The sequence below is a fragment of the Anolis sagrei genome, chromosome 1, assembly GCF_037176765.1.
Source record: "Anolis sagrei isolate rAnoSag1 chromosome 1, rAnoSag1.mat, whole genome shotgun sequence".
Classification (NCBI taxonomy): Eukaryota; Metazoa; Chordata; class Lepidosauria; order Squamata; family Dactyloidae; genus Anolis; species Anolis sagrei.
In genome coordinates this window covers 200,212,270-200,237,215 of record NC_090021.1, presented here as the reverse complement: position 1 = coordinate 200,237,215, position 24,946 = coordinate 200,212,270, and the positions used below count along the sequence as shown (strand labels likewise).

Genomic DNA, 24,946 nt, shown 5'->3' with positions numbered 1-24,946 from the left:
AGAGGCCATCTAAAACAGTTCCTTCTAAGCAAAATCTTGTCTTCTCTGCACAAAACAGAGAGGAAAAAAAATCAACATTTCAAAATGGAAAACTATTTAATAGATACTATATATGATTCTCTCATCCTTGGGCTAATTTGGGATTATCTTGTTCAAAAATGATTATTCTGTGAAAGCGAGAAAAATGATACATAGACAGCCACATTAAAATTATAGTTAAAAACATTAAGAAAAAGCATCAAAACATTCAAACCTTTCTATAGATGGTATCTACAAACAATATATTTGTGTATGTGTTTAGTTCTGGGGTAATTTTGTAGACAGTGCATTATTAATTTAACTGTGGAGTGTGTGTGCCTTCAAGTCACCTGTTGACTTACGAAATCTCATACATTTCATAGGGTTTTCTTTAGGCAAGGAATTCTCAGAGGTAGCCTTGCCAGTTCCTTTCTCTGAAACATAGCCCACAGCACCGAGTATTCTACAACAGGTTAAATATAGCCAAGAGTCAGTCCTTTGATTTCAAATGGGAGTGCAAAGATCATGTTTAAATCACTCTAATGGAAAAGATGAGCCTGAGAAGTGGTTATTTACATTATTTGAAACATGCTCACGCTCAGTACAATTTTCATTACAGACACTATTATTTCATTACCTATTTCACCATTTCTTTTTACTCATGATAAAAAATACATTTATAACTGCCATTTTCAGATTAAGTGCTTCACTTGTTAGCAATAGTGGAGTGCAATGAACAGCAGGAACTAATGAATAAAAGGGAAATTAAGAAATGTGTCCAAACACACTTGTTCACATATTAAGAGACTATCATTAAATGCAACACACCCCACCTCTATACCATTTCTGAAAAATTAAATTTATTTGCATATGGCAGAAAGGCGAGTATTATATTCTACAATATAATGTGATGTTATCATGAGGTTAAGGCTCCCAAATGAGAAGCTGGCAGGAATAATACAACACTTACATCTGAAATCCCCAACAGTTTTTGATGCACACAGATCAAGGGTTTCAAACTCATTTTCACTGAGGGCTATATCAATCTTATTGCCGTTTCTAATTCTAAGACTATATAAAGGTAACTATGTTGCCTTGGCATTGAAAGCCGCATGGGGCACATAAAATGATATGGGAGGCTTTGATTTGGCCCATGGGCCTTGCTTTTAACATGTGTGACATAGACCATGCCATAGGATACCATATCCCTCTCTACCAAATATCCATGTAAAATTAGTAAATGTATGAAGCCCAAGGGCCCCCCGGTGGCACACTGGGTTAAACAGCTGAGCTGCTGAACTTGCTGACCAAAAGGTCACAGGTTTGAATCTGGGGAGTGGTATGAGCTCCCACTGTTAGCCCCAGCTTCTGCCAACCTAGCAGTTCAAAAACATGCAAATTTGAGTAGATCAATAGGTACCGCTTTGGTGGGAAGGTAACGGTGCTCCATGCAGTCATGCTGGCCACATGACCTTGGAGGTGTCTATAGACAACACTGGCTCTTTGGCTTGGACATGGAGATGAGCACTACCCCGCATAGTTGGACACAACTAGACTTCACCTTTACCCTATATAAAACCCAAATCACCTGTTCGTTGTAAGCGTCATATCACATATGGCATATGCACAAAAGAGAAAAGCAGGTTAAGAACACCTTACTAAGGTTCTCTTTATCAAAAATCACAATCATTCAAGAAATATTTTAAGAATTTAAGAATGTATTCAATTGTATTTAACTCCTACATCAGAAATCAAAATTCAACAAGCAGTTGAGCTGGATTTAATCCTTGCATAAATGGATCCTATCTCTTGCAGAACTGGCTGCACAAAAGATAACATTGCGGGGAGGGTGGTCCAATGAATGCGCAATGTAACAAATGACTAACATAGCTCTACAACACTAACGACAAGCACAGTAATCTTTCCACACTTGTGGACATTAGGCGTGCAGAGTTGCCATGAAAGCTGAAAAAACATGAATATAGATAAAAATTGCAAACATTTGTTCTTAACCCGAGAGTGCACTTCTCTGGGCATTTCTAGGTTCTCCAGTGCAATTCATAAGGTCATAAGGAGTTGATCACAGAATTACACTGAACGATCTAGACATGCCTAGAGAAAACATTTTTTTCAGTTGTAAACAAGGCAAGAACAAAGGGAGTAGCACATACAGTAATACATAAATGACCAATGCAAAAGATGCCCAAATCTCAATGAGTGGCACTCAAAACATGGGAGTGCAATATCCTGGAGAACACTATGCCACTGTAGAGAAAGAATTATGAACAAATGCATTAAAATACACAAAAACATTTCCTGCTTTAGCCTAAAGGAACTGCTTCTTAAACAAGCTAGTATTGGCAGTCTTTGCTGAATGCTGTAACTCAAATATTGGACCTACATTTAGGTCAGGCTACAGCTCTTCCTGCTTACTCTTAAAATCTCTGTAGAACGGAAACGCTGGGTGGGGGACAAAGAGGGAAGTTACTTTGGAGGCCAAATGACTCTGGAAAAAGTCAAAACTCCAGCCCTTGAAAAGAAGGCTCTAACCATCTCAAGTTTTCAGGAAAACTATCAGGCTGCAACAACAGGATAAAATTTACAAATCTATATATTCATTAAAGGATAAAACACAAAGTAAATCCCAAGAGCAACAGAATGAACTGTTCTTCCTAAACACACAAACAAAGTTCCTCTGTTTAAATGGCAAGGAAAAATAATCAAGGTCCATATGAATGTAGGGATTTTGTATCACTGCTACTCAAAATGGGGATCTATAGACCAGTGTCATTTACGCCCTTATTCCTACTAGTACATCCTGACTTTCCAAGAACGCTGTAGCCAATGGGCACAAATACTGTACTGGACACAGGCATATTATGAAAAACCTTGCCCATTCCCCAGATCAGATAACTTGAGAGGCACCCTTCCACTCCAATAAGACCTACTGAGTCACTATGGTCCTCTCTGACAGTTACTGTTTTGACCCTGGCCTGGTTTTAGTAGGTTATTCTCTCCAACTGTGGCTAAATGTCTATACTTACTTAACTTGTATCCTACCTTTCTCCCAATGTAAGTCCCAAGGCTGGCTCATAGCATAGAAAAATGTGGCTCAAAGGGACAAAAATTTGGAAAAACCGAGTCATAATTGCATGAATGTTTCAAATGTAGCAAGCTGACAGCTGTTTTTGGCTATCTTGAATGGGTAAACTTGAGATACAGTAAGACTCCTTTATCCATGATTTCATTTTCCGTAGCTTCAGTTTCCCGTGGTCACTGCCACTGGAAGTGGTTGATGTCTCTTCCAGCTCCCCAATGTAATTTTACAGTATGCGAGGCCAGATGTTCACTCCCTGTCTCTTCCTCTTGTTCTTCTCTCTTGTCTTTGTTGAAGAAGGAAAGTGGGCAGTCGATTAGTTCCCTGCCTTCCCCTGAGTAGCAAGTGAATGGTGAGGCAAGGGGGAGATACTCCTTTTAGCCATGGACAGCAAAAATATCGGGATTTGGTCCCATCCATAGCTTCAAACATTCATGGTGGGTCTTTGAACAAATCCTTTATACATAAAGTGAGGAACTTATTGTGGAAATCTTCAGTTTGCTAGCAAGCAAGAGAATTTGGGTGGCAAACATTAACTCTTAATATAACCAATTCATTAACAATCTGAGCAAGGAGATTCAACTCTGGCTTTCTGCTTCTTCTGATGGCAGCCCTTAGGTTTCACTGCTGAAGCAAGCAAACAAGTAAGCTTAATGGGTGAGCCAATCAGGAGCAGCATCACAATTTTGGGATGAAGCCAAAATATTTTTTAGCCAAGGAAGAAGAGGCAATTTATTTTACTCTGAATTTTATTGATTAGTGTAATTATTCAGTCAAAATCTTAAAGCAAGCACTTCAATATTAGTCACAACACTGAATAAGATTGTATTTAAATACATGTAACAAAACATGACTCAAGAACAATACATTTAAAAACACTGAAACAATGTACAAATCTTTTCCTTTAAAATCTGAATCAGTTACATTTTTTGAAACTGTTACACAAAGACAGTCTCAGCCAAGGCATGTTCTTTCTAAACTTTGTAAACAGATGTTATGAAGAGTTTCAGAAAGCTCTAATGGCTCTCTTTTCGTACTTCCTTTATATCTGCTGTGTGTTTATTTGATAGCCCAAATCGGCTGATTAGCTGTTTTGGGTTTTTTAAAAGGAGCATCAGCTGGAGAAGTCTCCAAAGGGGGGAGGGAAGGTGTGTTTTGGAATGCAGGGTCACACAAACATACAAAGATGTGTATTTTTTGGGCAGAAATGGGAGCAAAGCAGACTTTTTTTTATCCTGTGATTTCCCTCCTTTGTAGCAATTCAGCATACATTTAGCACTGATGTTGTGTAGCCAGCCACTCCCCTTTTAAAACATGAACTCCCGGTTTAAAGCCCTGTCTGGATGGGCCCTGAAATTTCGTTCCAGGCTCCCCATGGATACCAACATCCATGGATATACAAGTTGCATTATATACAGTGATGTAGTAAAATGGTCCCCCTCATATAAAATGGCAAAACCAAAGTTTACCTTTTGAATTAAAAAAAAATCAAGCCAAAGACAGTTGACTCAGTGAATATAGGATTGAAGCATACAGAGGGCCAGCTGTATGAGCAATGCAAAATATTCATGCAAAAGTGTGCTAAGAATCCTGGAGTTTAAGGAGACTCTATGGAAGGCCATCCAACCTTTGTTATTTGTTGTATGTCTTCAAGTTGTTTCCATTTTATGGCAGCACTTGAGCTTTTTTGACAATATTTGTTTATAGAGGAGAACAGATTAACATTGGGAGGTCACAGGCTTTCTTAAGAAAAAAAAAACCAATGTTCATGCTTTTAAATAGTGAAAAGGAAATAAAATAAGATCTTCCGGGACAAGGAATTTCTCAATCAGTGCAGAATATTAGCTTTTAAGTAATAAAAGTAAATTTAAAAGGTTCACCTGCTAAAACAGCTGTATAATATATTTGTGTATGATGTATAGCTTTGTGGACATTAGGCGTCCACAGCCAGAATCCAGCTAACCCAGTGGTTCTCAGCCTGTGAGTCCCCTAGTGTTTTGGCCTAGAATTCCCAGAAATCCCAGCCAGTTTACCAGCTGTTAGGATTTCTGGGAGTTGAAGGCCAAAACAACTGGGGACCCACAGGTTGAGAACCACTGATCTAACCAATTAACAGAACAGATACAGTGCAAGCCCCATATCTGCAGGGGATACTTCTGACAGAAGCATATCACAGAATAACCTGGAAAATTTGTGGAAATTTGTCAGGTACGTGGGTAGTACTGTAATTCTATAGCTTCTCTTCAACAACAGTGATTAATTCCATTATTGCCAGAAGAGGAACAGAATAATTGCTTTTTCTGAAGAAACTGACCATAACTTTGTAGGCGTTAGTGATGTCAGAATGACTAAAGCACAGGACATGCATGAATCCATGAGTCATGCAGGAATACAGGGACTTTAATGAGAACAGCAGCAGTTTCAAATGCAAATGAATGATCTATTGATCTATCCATCTCTCTCATTTATATGTCACTTCATTGTAAGACAGTGGTTCTCAACCTGTGAGTCCTCAGGTGTTTTGGCTTACAACTCCCAGAAATCCCAGTCAGTTTACCAGCTGTTATGATTTCTCGGAGTTGAAGGCCAAAACATCTGGGGATGCACAGGTTGAGAGCCACTGCTCTAAGAGCAGGATCCCAGAAATAAGGTGGTTCACAAAAAAAATCTCAGTTGTATACATTGCTATTTCTTCTAGAGAAATAAGCCTAACTGGTCTTGATAAAAAAAAAAGCAACCCCATCTTCTGAGCAGACATATATGGGATATTACAGTTAGGAGGTAATTTCAAAGAGCCATGAAAGGAGAGTTAGTGGTGATATCTAGCATCCCACACTAGGAAAACTTGCAGTCCATCGAGAATACCATTCTAAAGGGAACTGCCACACAAGTGCCACCAAAGCATTAAGTGACTCAGACAGAAATCAGTGACCCAATAAGGACAATACGTGCAATTTTGGTGACAATACCTGAACAAACTACTGAAGCAATAAAAAAGCTTTTTGAACTTTTTTTTAAAAAAAACCCTTCAAATTTGAATTTAGAATTTTATAGAAATTCTACAAAAAGTGTTACTTTCCATATTAAATTTTTGAATTTTTTGAAGATCAGGGGTAAATATTTTCTAGGTTATAAAGTAACACATCTGAAAGTTTTTGTTTCTGGTGTTTTGTGTGCTATCAAGTCATTCTTTACAAGCCTGTGGCCCACTGCTCTATTCGTCCTGCAAGCACACATGGATCTGCTGTGGTAATTATACCCTCAATTGTATTTTCTTAAACCAGCTGCTTTTCTTATTACAATCCAATTCAATGTCTATTTGGAATCCATGACAGCAACTGTATAATAAGACAATTGATGTGGGGGTCCCCCTTTCAAATTTTCTAGTACATAGGCTTGCCAAATTCACAATGAGGTATTATCAACCATGGTTTTGTAGCAGAACACAGCAAGGCTAATTCATGAATAGACTAGACTAAATTGGTCTCTTAAAAAAAGGGGGGGGACACACACAGGGTACTTGGCCTCTTGCCTGGATAGTTCTGGGTAAATTACACTGTATTTTACATACAGAGAATGAGGTAGGACATCAAGTTTTAGTGTTAAGAATATATGTAAGAATATATAAAATTGTTTGGGGCAATTATTACATATTGTTTGGTGAGTTAATACATATTTAAGCCCTTTGTGACTTTAGGCATCCAAAAGTACAGGGTGGGCCAAAAGCCACAATGAGGGTTCAATATTTAATAACTTCTTTATTTTTGGTTTTTTATTTCCAATACAACATGATATACAGTATATATAGGAAATAAAATTACAAGACATTATACAGAAAATCTTTTCAATTTTTTTTCAAGAAGTTATGAAAACATCAAATGACTTTATGACTTTTGGTCCACCTCAAAAGTCTCAAAGTTTTGAATCCAGTAAGTTTGAAGAAATATTCTAATTGTAGTGGGTTTTTTCTATGAAGATTTAAGATGATTTTAAAATACAAAGGGCTGTAAATAAACTTCCTAAACAAATGAAAACCAATTCAACAAATTTCAAAGATAATTCTCTAATCTCAACATCTGTCTCTGAAAAAGCAGCAGCAGTTGGAATTGGATCACTTAACAAAGAACTAAACTGGTAAATTTGTGTTTCGAAATAGGACAGGCCATTGAAAATACTCTATTATAGTTAGAAATTCACTAAAGCCAAATGAAAACATGTGTTTTCCCGAGCGAGTGTTTTACATATACTACATGGAAGTCTGCTCCTGTCTGACAATAGAAACATACAAATGGTACTGTGGTTAGAAAAACCAGATGAATAGAGGTGGGGAATAGAAGTAAGTCCAAATATCAGCAATTTTTCCATATTCATTTATAAAAAGTGCACAATGAATACAAAAAAAGCATAGAAAATTTCAACTGTAGAGTCGCTGATAAAAGCCCTTTTCTGAGAAGAAACATTATCAAAATGAAAACATGTTCAGGTTTATCACTTGAAGTACTCTATGACATAACTGTGCTGAATATAGTCAATAAAGCAATGAGACACTTTTTAAAGCAAAGTAAGAGTGACACATATAATCTACACAACTGTAGCCATTTTTCTGAAGTTATCTATATTAAAACTGTACTTGATGGCTAGCAGTTTATTTTGCTGAAATAGTGAGCCCATAATCCAGTGCTGTACCTAAAAGTTTTTGACAGACATGAAAATGAAAGTAATTTTTTTGGCTGTAGTCTACGTTCATTTAGAACAGCATGCAGGACTAAAATTATGAGTAAGAAGGCATTGCTCGTGAATACATCAAAGCAAGCAAGTATTGTTAATTGATTCAAAGTAATATGTAGAGTCTTGAAATGCAGATCATTTTGTTATTATCTATCCCCAGACTGGGATGTTATGACAGTCTTTGAATCAGAGCAAAATGTGTTCTCTAGAGGTCAATGGTGCAGTAGGGACTCCCTAAAGCAGTGGTTCCCAACCTTTTTTTGACCAGAAACCACTTGACCAGGAAGCACTCGCCAACATTAGCACCAAAAGGGTTCCAAATCAGTTTTTGGTCAACTTTAGATTCTGTTTGGTTATTTGGGGTGCTGATTCAGAAAATTGCACTGGATAGACCACATCAGCTCTAGTTTCTGATACAGAACATATGCATCTAGTAGTCACCATCTGCTCATCTACAGAAAAGTCATATTGAATAAGCCTTGGTACTACAAGAGGGTTTAGTGAGATCAGTTGCTCTTGTTGCAACGGTGTAATAACAGTGAGGCCGTGAACCATATTTCAGTTTTTGCAGACCACTGGTGGTCCATAGACCACAGGTTGGGAAGTGCCGCCCTAGAGACTAATAGTAAAAGCAAGCACAGTCATATACAGACCTCAATAATGTCAATGAAGCCCATTCCAAAGTTATATGGGTAAGAGAGAGCATCCTAAGTGTCTTATTGCAACTTCAGGGGTTTTTTTATAGGCAACAACTCATGCCATAATCATGCCATCCATGGAGACACATGTTTTCAGACATCAAAATGGCTCCAGTCATAAACGGATAATTATAAAATACTAGAAAATGTGCTGAAGACCACATACTGAAGTGAGAATGGAGCAAGACCCAACAGACAATTTCTATTTAAGCAAACATACATATGCTTTAAAATATGAGCTATTTTACAGCATTATAAAATTCTGCTCAAAAAGTAGAGTAAGCTGAAATCAGGAGTCCTAGCCTTACATCTTATGACTGGGCATAAACAGTGGTGTCATTTAGCCAGATCATACTGGTTTTCTGGAACTGGTTGTTAAAATTGTCAAAAGACTATCAAGCTGTGTAAGTTAGAAGGAGAGACAGAAATAACGAAGGGGAAATAGCGACTGGAGTGGACAAGGAGAACAGAGAGGTGAGTGGGTCAGAGTGTAGATCCCTTAGAGCCATGGAGGATAGATGGGATAGGAAGTGGTTGTTAATTATTTTGAATGACAGCACTGGGGAAACAATGAACTTTGCCCTGCTGGATTTACACTGTACCTGTCCATACTGAAAGAAGTCTGTCTCCCCTACATTCCAGAGCCAAAAAACCAACCCAATAACCTATCATTACAAAATAAATCTATCACTGTAAAATAAAACCCAGCTGAGCTTTCTGTCATTCTGCTCTACTTGTCCTGTAGAGTATGCAAAATTAGCTATTGTGGTATAAAATGCACTGTGCCACTTCAGCTAAAAGTTTGTTCAATGGGAAAGGGATATCCAAATAAATAAATAAAAGCTAAACAGGAAGAAGAACTTGGCATTTGTTTAATTTTCCATGATCTGTTTTTTAAAGAGCATAAAAACATTTTGACTATGGCAAACCAGCCAGTTTTTTTTAAAAAAAAAACTTTTAAAACCATTTGCTTCTTTAGTTACACTGAAAGACATTTGACAGTCTGATGCAGTTTGCCTACAGTGACCCAAGCTTAAGGCAACTATTTGAGATCTTCATCAGAAGATTTCTACATACTGTTTTGCATAGTTGCTGACCGATTCAGTATAAACCGAATGGTAGGATACAAAGAACTGTGAGTGGAAGGAAAATTGCCACCAGCACTATTCTACTTATGCAAGAGCTGGAACTGAAACACACAGAGAACTTTAATAGACAGGCTCTATTGCACTTGTTGTTGAATCTACTCAAACCCTTCTGTCTGTAGGAGATCAGACATAGATTGGATTACTTTTTTCATGTAACACATTGTGTGTTACATTGTGTGTTACTTTTTTCATGTAAAATATTTTGTGGGGCATAAATTAATTCCTCTTCTATGGGTGTTGCACAAAGAAGAAGAAGAAGAAGAAGAAGAAGAAGAAGAAGAAGAAGAAGAAGAAGGAGGAGGAGGAGGAGGAGGTATGTATGGATCCAAACCATCAAATCTTACACGATGAGCAGCACAAACGAGGAGAATCCCATTCCAATAGCATATCCCAACAACAGTATTATAGTGATAAACACATGACAACTACTTCCAGGTGAACTTCTTGACAGATGCTCTAAATTCAAGATGCTCTAAACATGCTATGGTTAACTCAAAGACTTGATTTTCCACTGACAAGATCTTTTTAATGAGTCTAAAGAGAATGTATTCTCTCTCTTTTCTATCTATAAACTGTAAAACTATAAAACTTTATTTATATACTGCTCTATCTCCCCTAAGGGACTCGGGGTGGTTTCCATATAACAAAACACCAAAGCATACAAAGTGAGCAAAGAAACATAAGCATAAAATTATCAAACAACACATATACATTAAAAAGCAGTCCTTCTCTAGTCTCCATGCAAAAGTTGCTGTTAGGGCCAAAGTTTCAGGAATGGTCTAAACTAATTAAAAAGCTGGACCAAGGCTAGTGCAACAGGGAGGCCAGGGGAATGGGTAAAGTGGAAAAACAAAACAAAACAAACAGTCCCAACAATTACCAAAAATGGTGCCTGTGGCTGGCTATTTCTAGGGCCTATTGAGAAACTATCTGGGGTAATTGGGGGGCGGGGGGGGGGGGGGGTTGGCCAGATTGTAACAGTGACTAGGGGCTAGGACTAGAACTAGTCATTCTCAAAGGCCTGGTGAAACTACAAGCTCTTGAGAAAAGAGGAGACAGATAGAGCCTGTCTTATTTCCCTTGGGAGGGTATTCCAGGGGGGAGGGGGCACCACTGTGAAGGCCCTCTCTCTCACCTCCACCAATCACACTTATGATGGTGGTGGGAGTGAGAGAAGGACCTCTCCAGAAGATCTTAGAGCATATGCATGGACTAAACCTGGGTGGGCAGAAAGAGGATAAAAGTAGTCAGTTTTTCATATAGAAGATTTCTAAGTGATCAGAATTTTCCAGTGTTCAAAAAGGTATCTTCTTCTCCAAAATTCTACTACTGAGAACAAAAATCTGGGATAGTAAGTGGACAATATTCAATTCAATTACAGTGCAGAAAGAAGTCCTGTGTTCATAAAAGCGTTTTTCTCTTTGACTTCTGCACCAGACTGGGAGCACTTCAAGCAAAAATGAAACAAGAATAAAGTAGGTCAAACCAAAGCTTATCTACCCCAACGTAAAACATTTCAACTTGAGATATTTCTCAATTCATTTTTGAGACGTATACTTACGGTTGGCATAATTTTACTAAGTCTTGGTCGGTGGTGTTAGGAGGCAGCCCTCTGATATAAAGGTTGGTTTTACTTAATTGATCCCATCCTGAGTTGCTGCTGCTGCTGCTACTGCTGTTGTTATTGCTGCTGGTGATACTGGGACTGGGAGGAGCCATTGGGTGTGCAGGCACAATGGGCTGCTGCAAAGTAAAATAAGAAGGGTCAGAAGAAAGAACAGGCAGCACAGGCAACAGAAATTTCACAGCACTCTCAGCAGCACTTGGTCACAATGAAAACAATTGCGTTTGGGATTATAATTCTGTCTTTCAAATATGATCACTTCCATGGAGGCATAAAGAATCTGGGAGTCCAATAGCAGCATAGGTAGTGAGAAGATACAGTCAACCATACAGGTTATCCCTGAACAAGTCCAAAATACTGACTCTTCTATGGCCAGATAGCACAGTCTATTTTTTTCCCAATTATTTCATCTTTTTTTGAACTTCAAACTTTCAACAAAATCCCTTGTTTCACAGCATATGATTACAAAATATGAGTAAGAGTAAAGCTAACTCCTTCTGATGAGAAAAGACTGTAATCTGGAAATTCAGAGACTTTCCTGGGCTCTAGCCACCTAGATATTATGATTTATGTAATCAGAAAAATAATACAATTATTGGCAAGTATTTTAGCACTCCTAATGCTTGATTCCATGAACTTTGCCTATACAGGCAATCCCTAAGTTGCAAACATCCAACTGATAAACGACTCAGTTAAGAACTTGAGTGAGACAACAAGAAGTGAGGGAAATCTACCCTTATGAGGGAAAATTCACTCCTGAAAGAGTTATCATGGGGAAAACATATCTCAACTGAAGCTTTATCACCAATCCTTGTTTCCAAAAGAAGCCAAATTCTTAAAAATCCATTTATCACAGAAACAGAAAGTGAAGTGAAATCTTCTGAACAAGGGCACAGACAACAAAGCAAATGTCACAGGGATGCTAACTCTACCATATGCTATCCGAAGCTTAAAAAGATATGTTTTTGGCTGGATAGAGATACACATAAAAATGCACCTGTTTTGACTTACAAACTAATTCAACTGAAGAAGAAATCTACAGAACCTATTTTGTTCGTAACTTGGGGACTGCCTGTAGTTTAAAACAGTTACAATTATATATTTTTACACAGGCACAAATTATTCCATAATGTGATATTATGGCATCCCATGACGCAGTATTATCAGCAGATATATTTTCAGATTAAGGCATACTAAAATTAAAGGGGCATGTATGCTGTTCTGCCAGGTAAAAGCCATCTCTATCCCTACAGCAAATATTATGCTATCAAATAGCTAATGGAATTTAGATAACTAGCCAAATACACTTTACTCTCAGCAGAAGAATTCACTTCACACTGAACTCACTTCAACTGGGTTTTTAAAAGATAGTTTACCTTGGGTTGAATCAGGCCTCTTTAAAAAGGCTGTTGCTTGTGACTTGAAGCCAGACACAGATTCAAAGCATGAAGCTTGCTTTGCTCTAGTTCTAAATTTGTAATGGAAACACTGAGCAATTTTTCAGTCCAAGAAAATCATACACGCTAGTCCAACACCTTAAGCAGTTTTTAGGAACGTAAAAGCTATTCACTCTGAAAGCCAGAAAGTACTGTCTGAAACTGGAATATAAAAAGACTGAAGGAGCTAAATGTTTTGTCTAAATTCAGTGGACCCATCTCTATCTTTTGCATGAATTATGTGTAGCTTCTAGATATTGGATCTACAGGGCCTGGCTTTGCCCACCACAAAAGCACCTTACTTAACACAAGCAGCTGGAGATTACTACAACATTTTGTATAGTTTATAGCAACAACAGCTATGTCCATTTTCATTATGAGTCATCAAAACCACAAAGTGACTGAATCCTTTAATCTAGACCAGGCATCCTCAAACTGTACCCCTCCAGCTGTTCAGGCCTCCAGCTCTCAGAATTCCTGACCACTGAACAAGCTGGTTAGCATTTCTGGGAGTTGGGAGGCCACAGTTTGAGGATGCCGGATGTAGACAGATACAGTTCTTGCCAGCAAAGAGATGGAATCTGTAAAATCTGGTTGTAGTCTTCTTGGAAAATAGTGTTTGTAGTTTTGAGGCATTTGTGAACTCATTTCTGCATCTGGATGAGCAGGTTGACTACTTTAGTTGACACACTAGTCATTTCTTAGGACCTCATCATATGTGAGTCATTCCCCTTTCTTATAAAGTCAGCTGTAGCTACTCTAAGGCTTGCTGTAATTACATTAAGAATGGATTACAGGGATGTACCTTAGAAGAGTTTTCAGACGCGGCAATTAGTTTACAAATCAGAAGAACAGATCTTACCCATGGAATCATGTTACACCAAACACAATTCAAAATATGAGGATTAGCATTTAAAATCCTAAACATCTTAAGTTCAGAATAAGAAAACAATTCCTTCTTTTTTCTTCCCATATCAACCTCTACACTACATAAAACTAGAAAGGGAGGCTTTACTTTGTCAGAGTTTGTAAGTAAATACGTAATTACAAGTAATGCTATTATTTGTAACAGTGTCCTTGGAGCAGATGGAGAGCACAATTACATTCCTTTCACTGGGAACGGAAATCCTTGGGGAAACACTGCAAAACTTGGTGTTATCCCAAAACGTGGCCAAAAGAAGAGGTTGGAATCATTTTTATCTCAACTGATTTTCTTAATGGCATGAAAGTGCTTAAAGTTCTTTCCCACATTTTTCCCAAAACCATGTCCCTAATCAAGCAAAACACACACTCTGCCTTTTTCCAAAACTTCAGAACTAAGTAAAATTTCCTTCAATTTGCATGCCACTTCCTCTTTCTTTAAACTTTTTTTTGTCTTTCTTAAACCATAGGAATCACTTTGTATGAGTGCTCTGGGAACTTTCCTGAAGCTGAAAATGCTAATACAAGACTGAATGAGGCACTCAGGCGTTTTTAATTGCTTCCTTCCACCCAGGAGACTATGGAGTTACTAAAAGATTTTAAATATAGCTCTACAATACTCACCATAGACCCGAGAGCTGTAGTACAGAGTGTCAAGTAGCTCTATAGTCTCCCTTGTGGAAGAAAGCAAGGGGGAGAAGCCAAGTACAGTCCCTTGTTTCACTTTCTATTAAAATTTCCATCTTCGGGATGTTTCCCAGAGTGCTAATTCCAAGTGGCTCACATGGTTTAAGGAAACGTAGTAAAGAAAGATAAGAGATTTTTTAAAGAAAATGAACCGTTTTAAAACCCAGAAAAAAACATTAGCTTTTTACATTTATTTATTTATTTATTTATTTACTTTGCTTATATACCGCTGTTCTCAGCCCAGGGGCGACTCTTAGCCAGATAACTGGAAGATAACTTTTGGGGAACTGTATACTGTGGATCTGATTCTCCATAAAAGATACCAAAGGTAGTTGAAACCCAAACAGCTATTACTAACAAGTAATTTAGTATGCTCCGACAGTAAAAGCAATATGCTGCATCTTCAGGGCAACTAGTAACAGAATGAATTATGATTTATTTTCTGTGCCTCAACAAAACATAAGATCTGCTTGAAGGCTAAGACATATTTTCCAATTACATATGACTACTGTCCCCTCAAGAGCGGTCAGGTTACTATCCAGAAACACTCCCAAACTGTGAACAGAGTCTTTCAGGGGAAGTGTAACTCGATCAGGGGAAGTGTAGGCTGACACACCTATAACCTGAGGTTAGGACCCTTGATGGCAAGCACCTCTGTCATACATTGATGCAGATAAGACAGAGGTGCTGGATGACACCCAAATATATTTCTCCATGCCTTCAAAAGCAGCTTTAGGTAAGGATAGCAGGTCTGAATGAGTGCCTGGAGGAGGTAATGGGCTAGATGAAGACAAAGTGAAACTGAATCCAGACAAGACAGAAATGCTTGTCATTAATATATACACTTGGTGGTCCTAACTTGAGGGTGGAGGTGTATGAAGCCATTCTGGACGGAGTTATACTCCCATTGAAAGATTGTTTGCAGCTTGGAAGTGCTTCTGGATTGGACCCTCCAAATAATAACATATGTATGTTTGAGTCATAAAATGAATGTAAATGATGAAGAAGCAAGCACAACACATAGCTTTTTCGTGCATGACATAATGATACCATTTGGGCCTGCTAAATATGCTGCATCACTGCTAGTGCCATGTACAACAGTACCTGACTAATAAGTAATAAAATAATAATAATAATAATAATAATAATAATGTGTTTATATACCACCCTATCTCCCCAAAGGAACTCAGGGCAGTTTACAGACAAAAGAACAAAGTGGCAAACATTCATTGCCAAAACGAACAAACATCAAACAACAATAAATCAACTGGAGCTACGGCGGCCTTGAGGAGGGCAATGGCAAAGCCCTCCTTGTCCTGTTGCTGCCAGGCCGGCTTGAGGAGGGTCATGGTGAGGCCCTCCTGGGCCTGTTGTTGCCAGGCCAGCCTTGAGGAGGGCAATGGCAAGGCCCTCTTACTTAGTCTCTAAAGAGAGAGAAGATGGAGAGCAGGGACATCAAGAAAATTTTTTTACTGTCAGCTGGACATCATCCTATTGGAGATATCTAAGGAGGACAAGATCATCCTCCTGGGGGATTTTAATGCAAGTGTCAGGGACCATAAGAAAAGACGGGGTTGGAAACAGCAACTTGAATGGCATCCTGGTTCTCACCAAATGTGCAGAACACAACCTTGTCATCACCAACACACTCTTCCGCCAGAAAATCAAGCCAAAGACACCATGGAAGCACCCCCAGTCAAAGCATTGGGACTTCTTAGACTATGTAATTGCACGTGCCAGAGACCACCATGACGTGCTTCTCACAAGAGCCATGACAGGTGCTGACGACTGCTGGACAGACCACAGGTTAATCCGATCCACGATGACTATCAAGATTGCTCCCAAATGCAGACTCTAAGAAAGATAAGGTGCAAAATGAACATCCAAGCCCTTCAGGAGTCCTACAAACTAGTCTTTCTCCAAACAACACTCAAGGATTATCTACCCATAGAACACTGTGTAAATGTTGAAAAATACTGGAACAAACTGAAGAACTCCAACATCACAGCCTGCGAAGAAACCTTTGGATATCAAACCAAGAAACATCAAGATTGGTTTGACGAAAATGACAATGAGATCCAACAGTTAATTGACAAGAAAATGGAAGCCTTCCGAACATGGTAGAGAGACACCAACTGTACTGCTAAGAAAAAGATCTATGCTAGTGCAAAAGCCAAAGTTCAAAGACTTCAAGGATGCCACCATCATCACCATTTTTCAAAAAAGAGGAAAGAACAAACTGTGGAACTATTGAGGTATCGCCTTTCTAACCTTCACTGGGAAAATCCTTGCAAACCGCCTTCTACTTGTCTCAGAAGACACTCTCCCAGAACCCCTGGACAGCTTCCAGCCCTCCAGAGGAACAGTGAATATGATCTTCACTGCACGACAGCTCCAAGAAAAATGCAGGGAACAAAATCAACCTCTGTACATGGCATTTCACTGATCTTGCAAAGGCATTTGACACAGTGAATCACAGTGCCCTCTGGATCATCCTCAAAAACACTGGGTGCCTTGACAAATTTATCCACATCCTGCAGCTCCTCCATAATGACATGATGGAATCAGGTGTCAAACAGGGCTGTTGTTGTTCCAACCTTATTTTCCAACTTCATCGCTGTGATAGTTCATCTTGTTGATGGGAAGCTTCCCAACAGAGTGAGAATCATCTATCGGACAAATGGCAAGCTATTTAACCTCAGCGGACCGAAAGCCAAAACCAAGGTCACAACAACATTTGGTATAGAACTCAATATGCTGATGACAATGTCGTCTGACAACTTTCAGAAGAAGACCTACAAGCCACTGTAAACACCTTTGCAGAAGCATACAAGAAGCTCGGCCTCTCATTGAACATCAAGAAAACCAAAGTGATCTTCCAGCAGTCACCACCCAATCCCTCTCCAAGGCAAGAAATACAGCTGAATGGTGTAACATTAGAAAGTGTCGACCATTTCCGTTACCTTGGCAGCCACTTTTCCACAAAAGTCAACATTGACTCTGAAATACAACACCACCTGAGCTCTGCGAGTGCAGCATTTTTCCGAATGAAGCACAGAGTGTTTGCGAACCGGGAAATCCATAGGGAGACCAAGATGCTTGCTGATAAAACCATTGTCTTCCCAACCCTGCTATAAGCCTGCGAAACATGGACTGTCTACAGACATCACAGACAACTCCTGGAACAATTCCATCAGCACTGCCTCCGAAAAATCCTGCAAATCTGATGTATTGATGTTTTGATGCTGATGTTAATGTTGTTAATGATGTTAATGACTTGTGATGCTTTGGTTTTTAAATGCATAATGATTTTGTATCCTGTATATGTAAACTGTTGTAAACCGCTCTGAGTCGCCCAAGGGCTGAGAAGAGTGGCATACAAATAAAGCAAATAATAAATAAATAAATAAATCTCTTGGGATTTGTTGTCATGTGTCTTGTATTTTATTTAGCTTTATTATAATTGCTTGGGCTTGGCCCCATGCTAGCCGCCCCGAGTCCCTTTAGGGAGATGGAGGCAGGGTACAAATAAAGCTGTTGTTGTTGTTATTATTGTTATTATTATTGGGAAGACAGGAGGACAAATGTCAGTGCACTAGAAGAAGCAAAGACCATCAGTACTGATGAGATGCTCCTCCACCATCAAGTTCGCTGGACTGGCCACATTGTCTGAATGCCCGATCAAGGTCTCCCAAAGCAGTTACAATACTCCTAACTCAATAACGGAAAATGTAATGTTGATGGACAGGAAAAGAGATTTAAAGATGGGCTTAAAGCCAACCTTAAAAACTGTGGCACAGACACTGAGAACTAGGAAGTCTTGGCCCTTGAGTGCTCTAACTGAAGGTCAGCTGTGACCAGCAGTGCTGAAGAATTCGAAGAGACATGAATGGAGGGCGAAAGGAAGAAATATGCCAAGAGAAAGGTGTGTCAAGCCTTCCACCTGGGAATTGATGTCCTCACTGCAGGAGAACATGCGGATCAAGAATAGGACTCCATAGCCACCTATGGAACCACCACCAAGACACTATATCTGGACACCATATCATCCTCAAACTACGAGGGACCACCTAAGTAAGTAAAAGTAAGTAAGATACTTTAAGAGGTTGAAAGCACCTAATCCCTTGTATTCTTTTCCTCCCTAGCAGGAATTGTGTCTGTCTTTCCCTTTCAGGGAATCATGGAGTTAACCATGAATCACATCACATTAGCATCAGCCTAATCCTTGGTTCTGTCTTCATCAGAATTTGCGAACCTATTCAGTTTGTACTTTCAAATTCTATTTAAGTAGGAGCATAGTTTAGCATTTACCATTGTTAACACTGTAATTTAAAATGTAATGCTGGATGTGACCTCATTTTCTTGTTCAAGAGTTCACCAGTTTCCACAAATGAGGCACTTGGATTTTGTGGAGCAAATTTAGACTAACATTTCTAGACTTATACATTAGGATATACAATACTCTTCAAAGTGTATGGTAAAGTAATGGATTCATTCACAATGATAAGAAGGCCATGGACTGGGTATAGACAATTTTTAGCATTGGGTTTAAGTTTCCATCAACAACTGAAGGATAATGGGAGTTATCAATTGGAATAGGGATCTGGACACATCCCCCCAATATCATAGATAAATAATAATACAAGTTTATTTGTATCCTCACAGCTTGAGGTTGGATAAAACACAATTAAAACTCATTACTATAAAATACATATGTTAAAATATATTACCACAAAATACATAGATTGAAATACATAATTCAAGAATTAAAATACAATACAAACAGAATGTAAAATTTAAAATTCATAATTAAAAATCAACTGGGTAGGCCTCCCGAAAGAAATGGGCTTTTTATTGTATTTTAAATTCTGTAGCATGTTTAGCTTGTCATATCTCTTCTGACAGGTTGTTCCACAGTCTGGGTGGCCAATGAAAAGATCCTCTGGGTGACGGTTGCTGGTTGGGTTCTGGCTGCTTAGAGTAAACATCCCCCAGAGGACCTCAGTCTCCTAAGGGGCCATGGATTATACGGGAGAAGGTGATCCCGTAGCTAATCTGGACACAAACCATCAGAGGCCTCTAAAGGTTATAACAAATACTTTATACTTTTGGTAATAAACTAATTGGCAACCAGTAGACATTTGTAACTCAGGGACTGCCTATAGTATCTCCTTAGTATCCATGATGTATCTGAAAAACCATATTAAAGCATATGCTACAGGAATTTTTTCCTCATTTCTAGATACCAATCTTTTACAACAGCCCCATCTAACAAGGAAAATAAATTCATCGTAAAGATTTGCATAATCAGACACAATTATGCTGCATTCAGTTTAGGTTAGGATAATCAACGGATCATTAGGATACATTTCGATGGCAGCAATGCAGGCTGTTTCAGGACAGAACTGCCTCAGTTTCACAAAGTAAGCATGCAGGTGTCCAGTTTTAAAAATAAATGGACATCTAAGCATGGAAGATCTACAACTATTCTTCCTGTGTTCTTCCAGTAGTGGCTCTGAGGTTAAAAGTGGTCCTGACTGAAACCATCAAGATGTAAAATGGGTCACAAGGCCATAAACCAAAGGAAAACCCTAAACCCCCCTTTTTCCAGACAGGCCACCCTTCTAAAAAATATAGACAGGTCAATATATATGAATTCCATTGTAGCCCTAGGTCCTGCAGGAAAACATACAACTAGATTTTATAAAATTTCAATAATCTTAAAATGCTCACATCACAGCTCAAACAAGGCTTTATTACACTTTAACAAATAGCTGAATTGGGGTAACTCATTGATCCAAATGTGATTTACTTCTTCAGTAAACATACATATGTTTGCTGTGTGCGTTTGTGCAGAAATAAAGCACATACCTATTATTGATGAAAGTTCTACAATTTTAATAATTAGAATCAGCAAATATTCTCAGTAACCATTCCCTACCAGTCACATTCTCCTAGCTGGGTCTGGAGCAGCATTGGTCTTTATAAATCTAGTCACAGCTGTCAGGCTGAAGAAAAAAATGTCATGGGGGTCATTAAAGAAGGAAACTCCAAAGTCACAGCCTGGGACTCACTAAATACACATTGGAGTGTATTGATCTGTAGGCAAAAGGCATGGCTTCCATACAGATTATTAATTGAAGAACAAAAGACTCAGAATATGTTATGATCACCAACTATACTAACTTTAAACCCAAGACCATTTAAAAAAACTTACAAATTTTAACAAAATTTAATTTCCAATCAAAATAATATACATTCAGAAAAAGAGGAAATGAACATGTTCTGCTGTTGATATTATATAATTAAGATGTAGCCCATATTTACAGTCCAGTTCTTTATAGGCAACACTGAACAAAAACAGTCTACAAAATCCTGATTTAAATTTTATGGATTAACATGTAAATCTCAAGATTAGTAAAAAATTTAGCTACTTACAAGTCTATCCCATATTGATAAAAGAGCCTACTTGTCTTGACTGGAAACATTCTTATATACATTTTTGACAGTTTATTTGGAGTTGGATACCATTTATACATCATCTAATACATATTTTCTTTTAATTACTACAAAATGTACATTGTATAGACTACATTTTTAATTACATCTATTTGACTACTGTGCCCAAAATTTTGGGGTAACCCTATTGTGTATGCCTTTACAGGATCATCCCCTCTCTAGTTTCAAAAGGTATTTGTACACTTTTTAAAAATTACTTGATTATCATCTTTATACAACTCTGTTTAAAACTAATTTTCTCCAGCCACAATGGTTAGGTCACTCATCTTGATCAAATCTATCCTTGAGTTGCACATAAGCAAACCAATCAAGATTTAAAATTCCTTAATGTCTTATTCAAAACACAAAAGGTGAAAATAAAACAACCATCTCAAATGTTTAACCTATTCTTTCCTGAAAAGTTTTCCTATGGTAAGACAGCTATCTTCATCTTAGAACAAAATCTCTGCTTTTATTTCTACCAAACTCATACATAAGCCTTTCTAATGTAAGTTGTTCTATGTAGCATATGTCTTAACTTTATCATGTTAACCAAATGGCTTCTATGATTACCAAGTTCCAAGAGTATATCATCCCTAAGCAATAGCAACTCCTTAAATCACACAAAACAATAGGCCTTGTAATACAATTCAGTATTAGGAATTTCTGAACCACTCATTTCTTTAGCATTATACATGAAAACTCTCCAGGCCCACTTGCCCAAATTACCAAATCACTTTTGTTACAGCATTTCAGTAAACTCAATGGTAATGGAATTGCCTTATTTTGTTAAACTGTCACTCTTTCCTGGGGACTGTAATTCAAAGATCAAAAAAACCTTTTTTGTACCTTTACTTAATTACCGTTTCCAGGATTTTAAAGCAATGATAGTTAAAACTGGTGTGACTATATGTGTGTGTGTCCTTCAAATCACCTGTCAGCTTTTGGCGACTCATGAATTTCAAAGTCAAGGAATATTCAGAGATCGTTCTACCAATGCCCTCCTCTGAAATAATAGTCTGCAGCAGCTGCTGATCTCCCATCGAAGTACTCACCAGTAATGACCCTGCTTAGATTCTAATATCAGGTGGGATCTGGTGTCTTTAGTGTGGCACAGGTGCAGAATCAACTTTGAATTTGAAGTGCAGATAAACCCTAAAGCAGTGATTCTCAACCCATGGGTCCCCAGATGTTTTGGCCTTTAACTCCCAGAAATCCTAACAGCTGGTAAGCTAGCTGGGATTTCTGGGAGTTGTAGGCTAAAACACCTGGGGGCTCACAGGTTGAGAACCACTGCCCTAAAGAATGGCCATCTATATTTTCTGCAACGTAGTTTAGGGAGCAACTGAGGGTTCAGTTTAAGCCCAGCTCCTTCTCAGTGAAAATGAACAGCATTAGACATTCAAAGGTAACAAACTCACTAGCCCTGAACGGCTATGTCTGCCCGCTTTTGATAGCCAGAATGGGACAGGATGTGCCAGAAAGCCTTTGGCACCTTTCATTTGCAGATAGGTGCAAACCTTCTCAATCTTCCAACCAGTATGGCCACTGGATATTTACCAGTTAGGTAGGACCTGTATTTTATGCCTGAAGCCCCTCAGAAATTATTAAAATCATAAATGGAGTACTAACGTGATTACAGTGCCAGCAACTGAGACACAAATGTGTGCTTATTGTGCAACTGAATAGAAAGCCTAATTTTCTGTTCAGAACCTTGAAAAGTAGGCAGTTCTTACTGGTATTTGTGCCATCTTATATAGGGTCGAAGAAGCAGTTGTAAATGACCAAAGCTATGAGAAAACTGTTTTAGGTTAAAGTGTTAGTTCAAATCATGATGATCCTCAACTATCTTGCCATTAGCATTCAGCTTGCATCAAAGAATTAAATGTGAAACATCTCCTTTTAAGCCATATAACTTTCATGACGTTTACTAAGACTGTTTTAACATACTAAAGTCCAGCAGGTATTGGTTCAAATTCTGTGAAGGAAATACCACCCTTCCTCAACTCTAGTAATCTGTGATTAAATAAACATCAATGACTCCATATACAAAATGTCCTTGAATTTTAAAAGGGAGCTGGAGCTCCGAAGTTGAAGCAGTTATTGCCCTTCACTTAATATACCACTAAACAACCTCCGTTACAGGTTGGTGTGGCCATTCAATGCACAACAGAGTCTGGAAGTGTAATCTTTTAAAAGTATTCAAAATCTAAATGAATGCATTACATATAAAGCCTATGTATGTAAGACAATATCATAGCTGTGGAATGAACTTAATTTACTTTTATCCAACAAAATACATGAAGTTTTACAGTTTAACTGAAAGATGCTGCACTTAAGCAAATGAGAAGAAACATTAAAAGTAGAGGCCATTAGCATTATTCAAAATCACTCACATATATCAGGGCTCCAAAATAACAAAGCATCCAAATGTCATCTTCTTATCATTAATGCTTTCATAATAATTGCTTTTTGTTAGAAAACAGTGTCAAAAACTGAAAGGCTTTACTTGTAGCATGTGCTTCACCGATCATTTGGCAGAGAAGATATTTAAATTAGTTTTCAAAAAGGCAAAAGTACAAAAAGAGCGTCAGAAATAGTCTGCTTTCCCAGTTAAGTTTCTACTTATGAGTCAATGTTTATATAAGATCTGAGTGATTGAATGCACTCAAAGATAAACTAACTAACTCTTTAACCACAGATATCCTTTTCCAATCACTGATTGGGATGAAGTTCAAGGGCAAACTGCTGAGAGCATATTACAAAGCACTGGTTGAAATCCCACATTTTCCAGGAAGGATGGAAATGCTTATAAAAGGTCTAGTATCTCTCTGACTTTCCAGATCAATAACTTCCTCCACAACTGTAGACTGATTTCAAGAATATTTGGGTTGGTCATAGGGACTAATTTAAGAGGCAGTGCGCAGGAAAAGAATGTTAGGCCAGCTGGTTTTTAGGATCCAATTTCATAGTACAGTAGTCCTCAAACTTTGTTCCTCTTGATATTTTGTACAAATTCACAGAAGTCTCAGAAAGCTTATCCAATAGACAGGAATTCTGGGACTTCAAAACAAAATGGAAATAAGGATGCAGAATGTGCTGGATGAGGTTACTCTCCCCTTTGGAGAAGATCCAAGTTTCACAGTCTGGTTTACTCCTGGATTCAGCCCTAAGAGACTGTATTCAGGAATGCATGTACATTTAGTTAGTGTATTCCTGGAAATATCTGTCCTGGCCATTATGGCACATGTCTTGGTTAAATCCTATGTGGACTGCTGTAATATGATAAATAATATGTAATATGTGATGCAGTTTTTGAGAAAGGCTCAGAAACTTCAGTCATTTCAAAGAGCTTCACCCAGATTGACTGAGTCTAGTTCCAGTGAGCTGTTGCAGCAGAGCCATTGGTTCTGGTTTATTTTCTGGGAAAATTCAAAACGTTGCGTTATAATCTATAAAGACCTGCATTGGTTGCGTCTAGGCTATTTGAAAGACCTTATCTCCCAAGATGTTCCTTATCCAAGCTGTCAAGATCACCTGAAAAAAATCTTTCCCTGTGTCTCACTGCCTTGGCTGGCATTTTTGATGGGAGGAAAGAGCAGGATTTTCAGTGCCTGCATTCCGATTTCCCTCTTTATCTCTTTCTACCAGCAAGTAAAAACTTTCCTATTTTATCAGATCTTTAGGCATTTACTGCAATGAGCTTTTAATGGTGTGTGTTTTTGTGGTTTTTAAAATATTAGTCTTTAAAGAATTTTAAATTGTGTTTTAATTATATAATTATTTGGTTTTTAAAGTAGGATGCTGCATGCACATACAGATATCTTTTTGTATGCTTTTAACTAGCATTGGTTATAATGATTTGTTTGCCTTAAGTCCCAGCAATGGATAAAAGAGTGGATCTAAAACAATGAATGGATTATGGTAATGATGATGGCATGAATAGTTCTTGTCTATAGTCCCCATTACAAATGGAACTGATTTAAAACACTCCCTTTTGGGGAGATATTTTATATGCACCAATAAAGGGATTCATTATTTTGATGGACGGAGTCCCCGGTGGTGCAGTGGGTTAAAGCGCTGAGCTGCTG

The 24,946-nt window shown here is 38.2% G+C and overlaps 1 protein-coding gene across 4 annotated transcripts in view; it reads right to left on the bottom strand.

The window, feature by feature from the left end:
* The window catches only part of RBMS1 (RNA binding motif single stranded interacting protein 1), a 157,730-nt gene that overhangs the window by 45,354 nt on the left and 87,430 nt on the right, over window positions 1–24,946 (bottom strand). For all 4 annotated transcript variants that reach the window (XM_060777765.2, XM_060777773.2, XM_060777756.2 and 1 more), the window contains exon 2: window positions 11,251–11,432. In XM_060777765.2, the coding sequence (XP_060633748.1) occupies window positions 11,251–11,432 (182 nt within the window). The remainder of the gene's footprint in view (window positions 1–11,250; window positions 11,433–24,946) is intronic.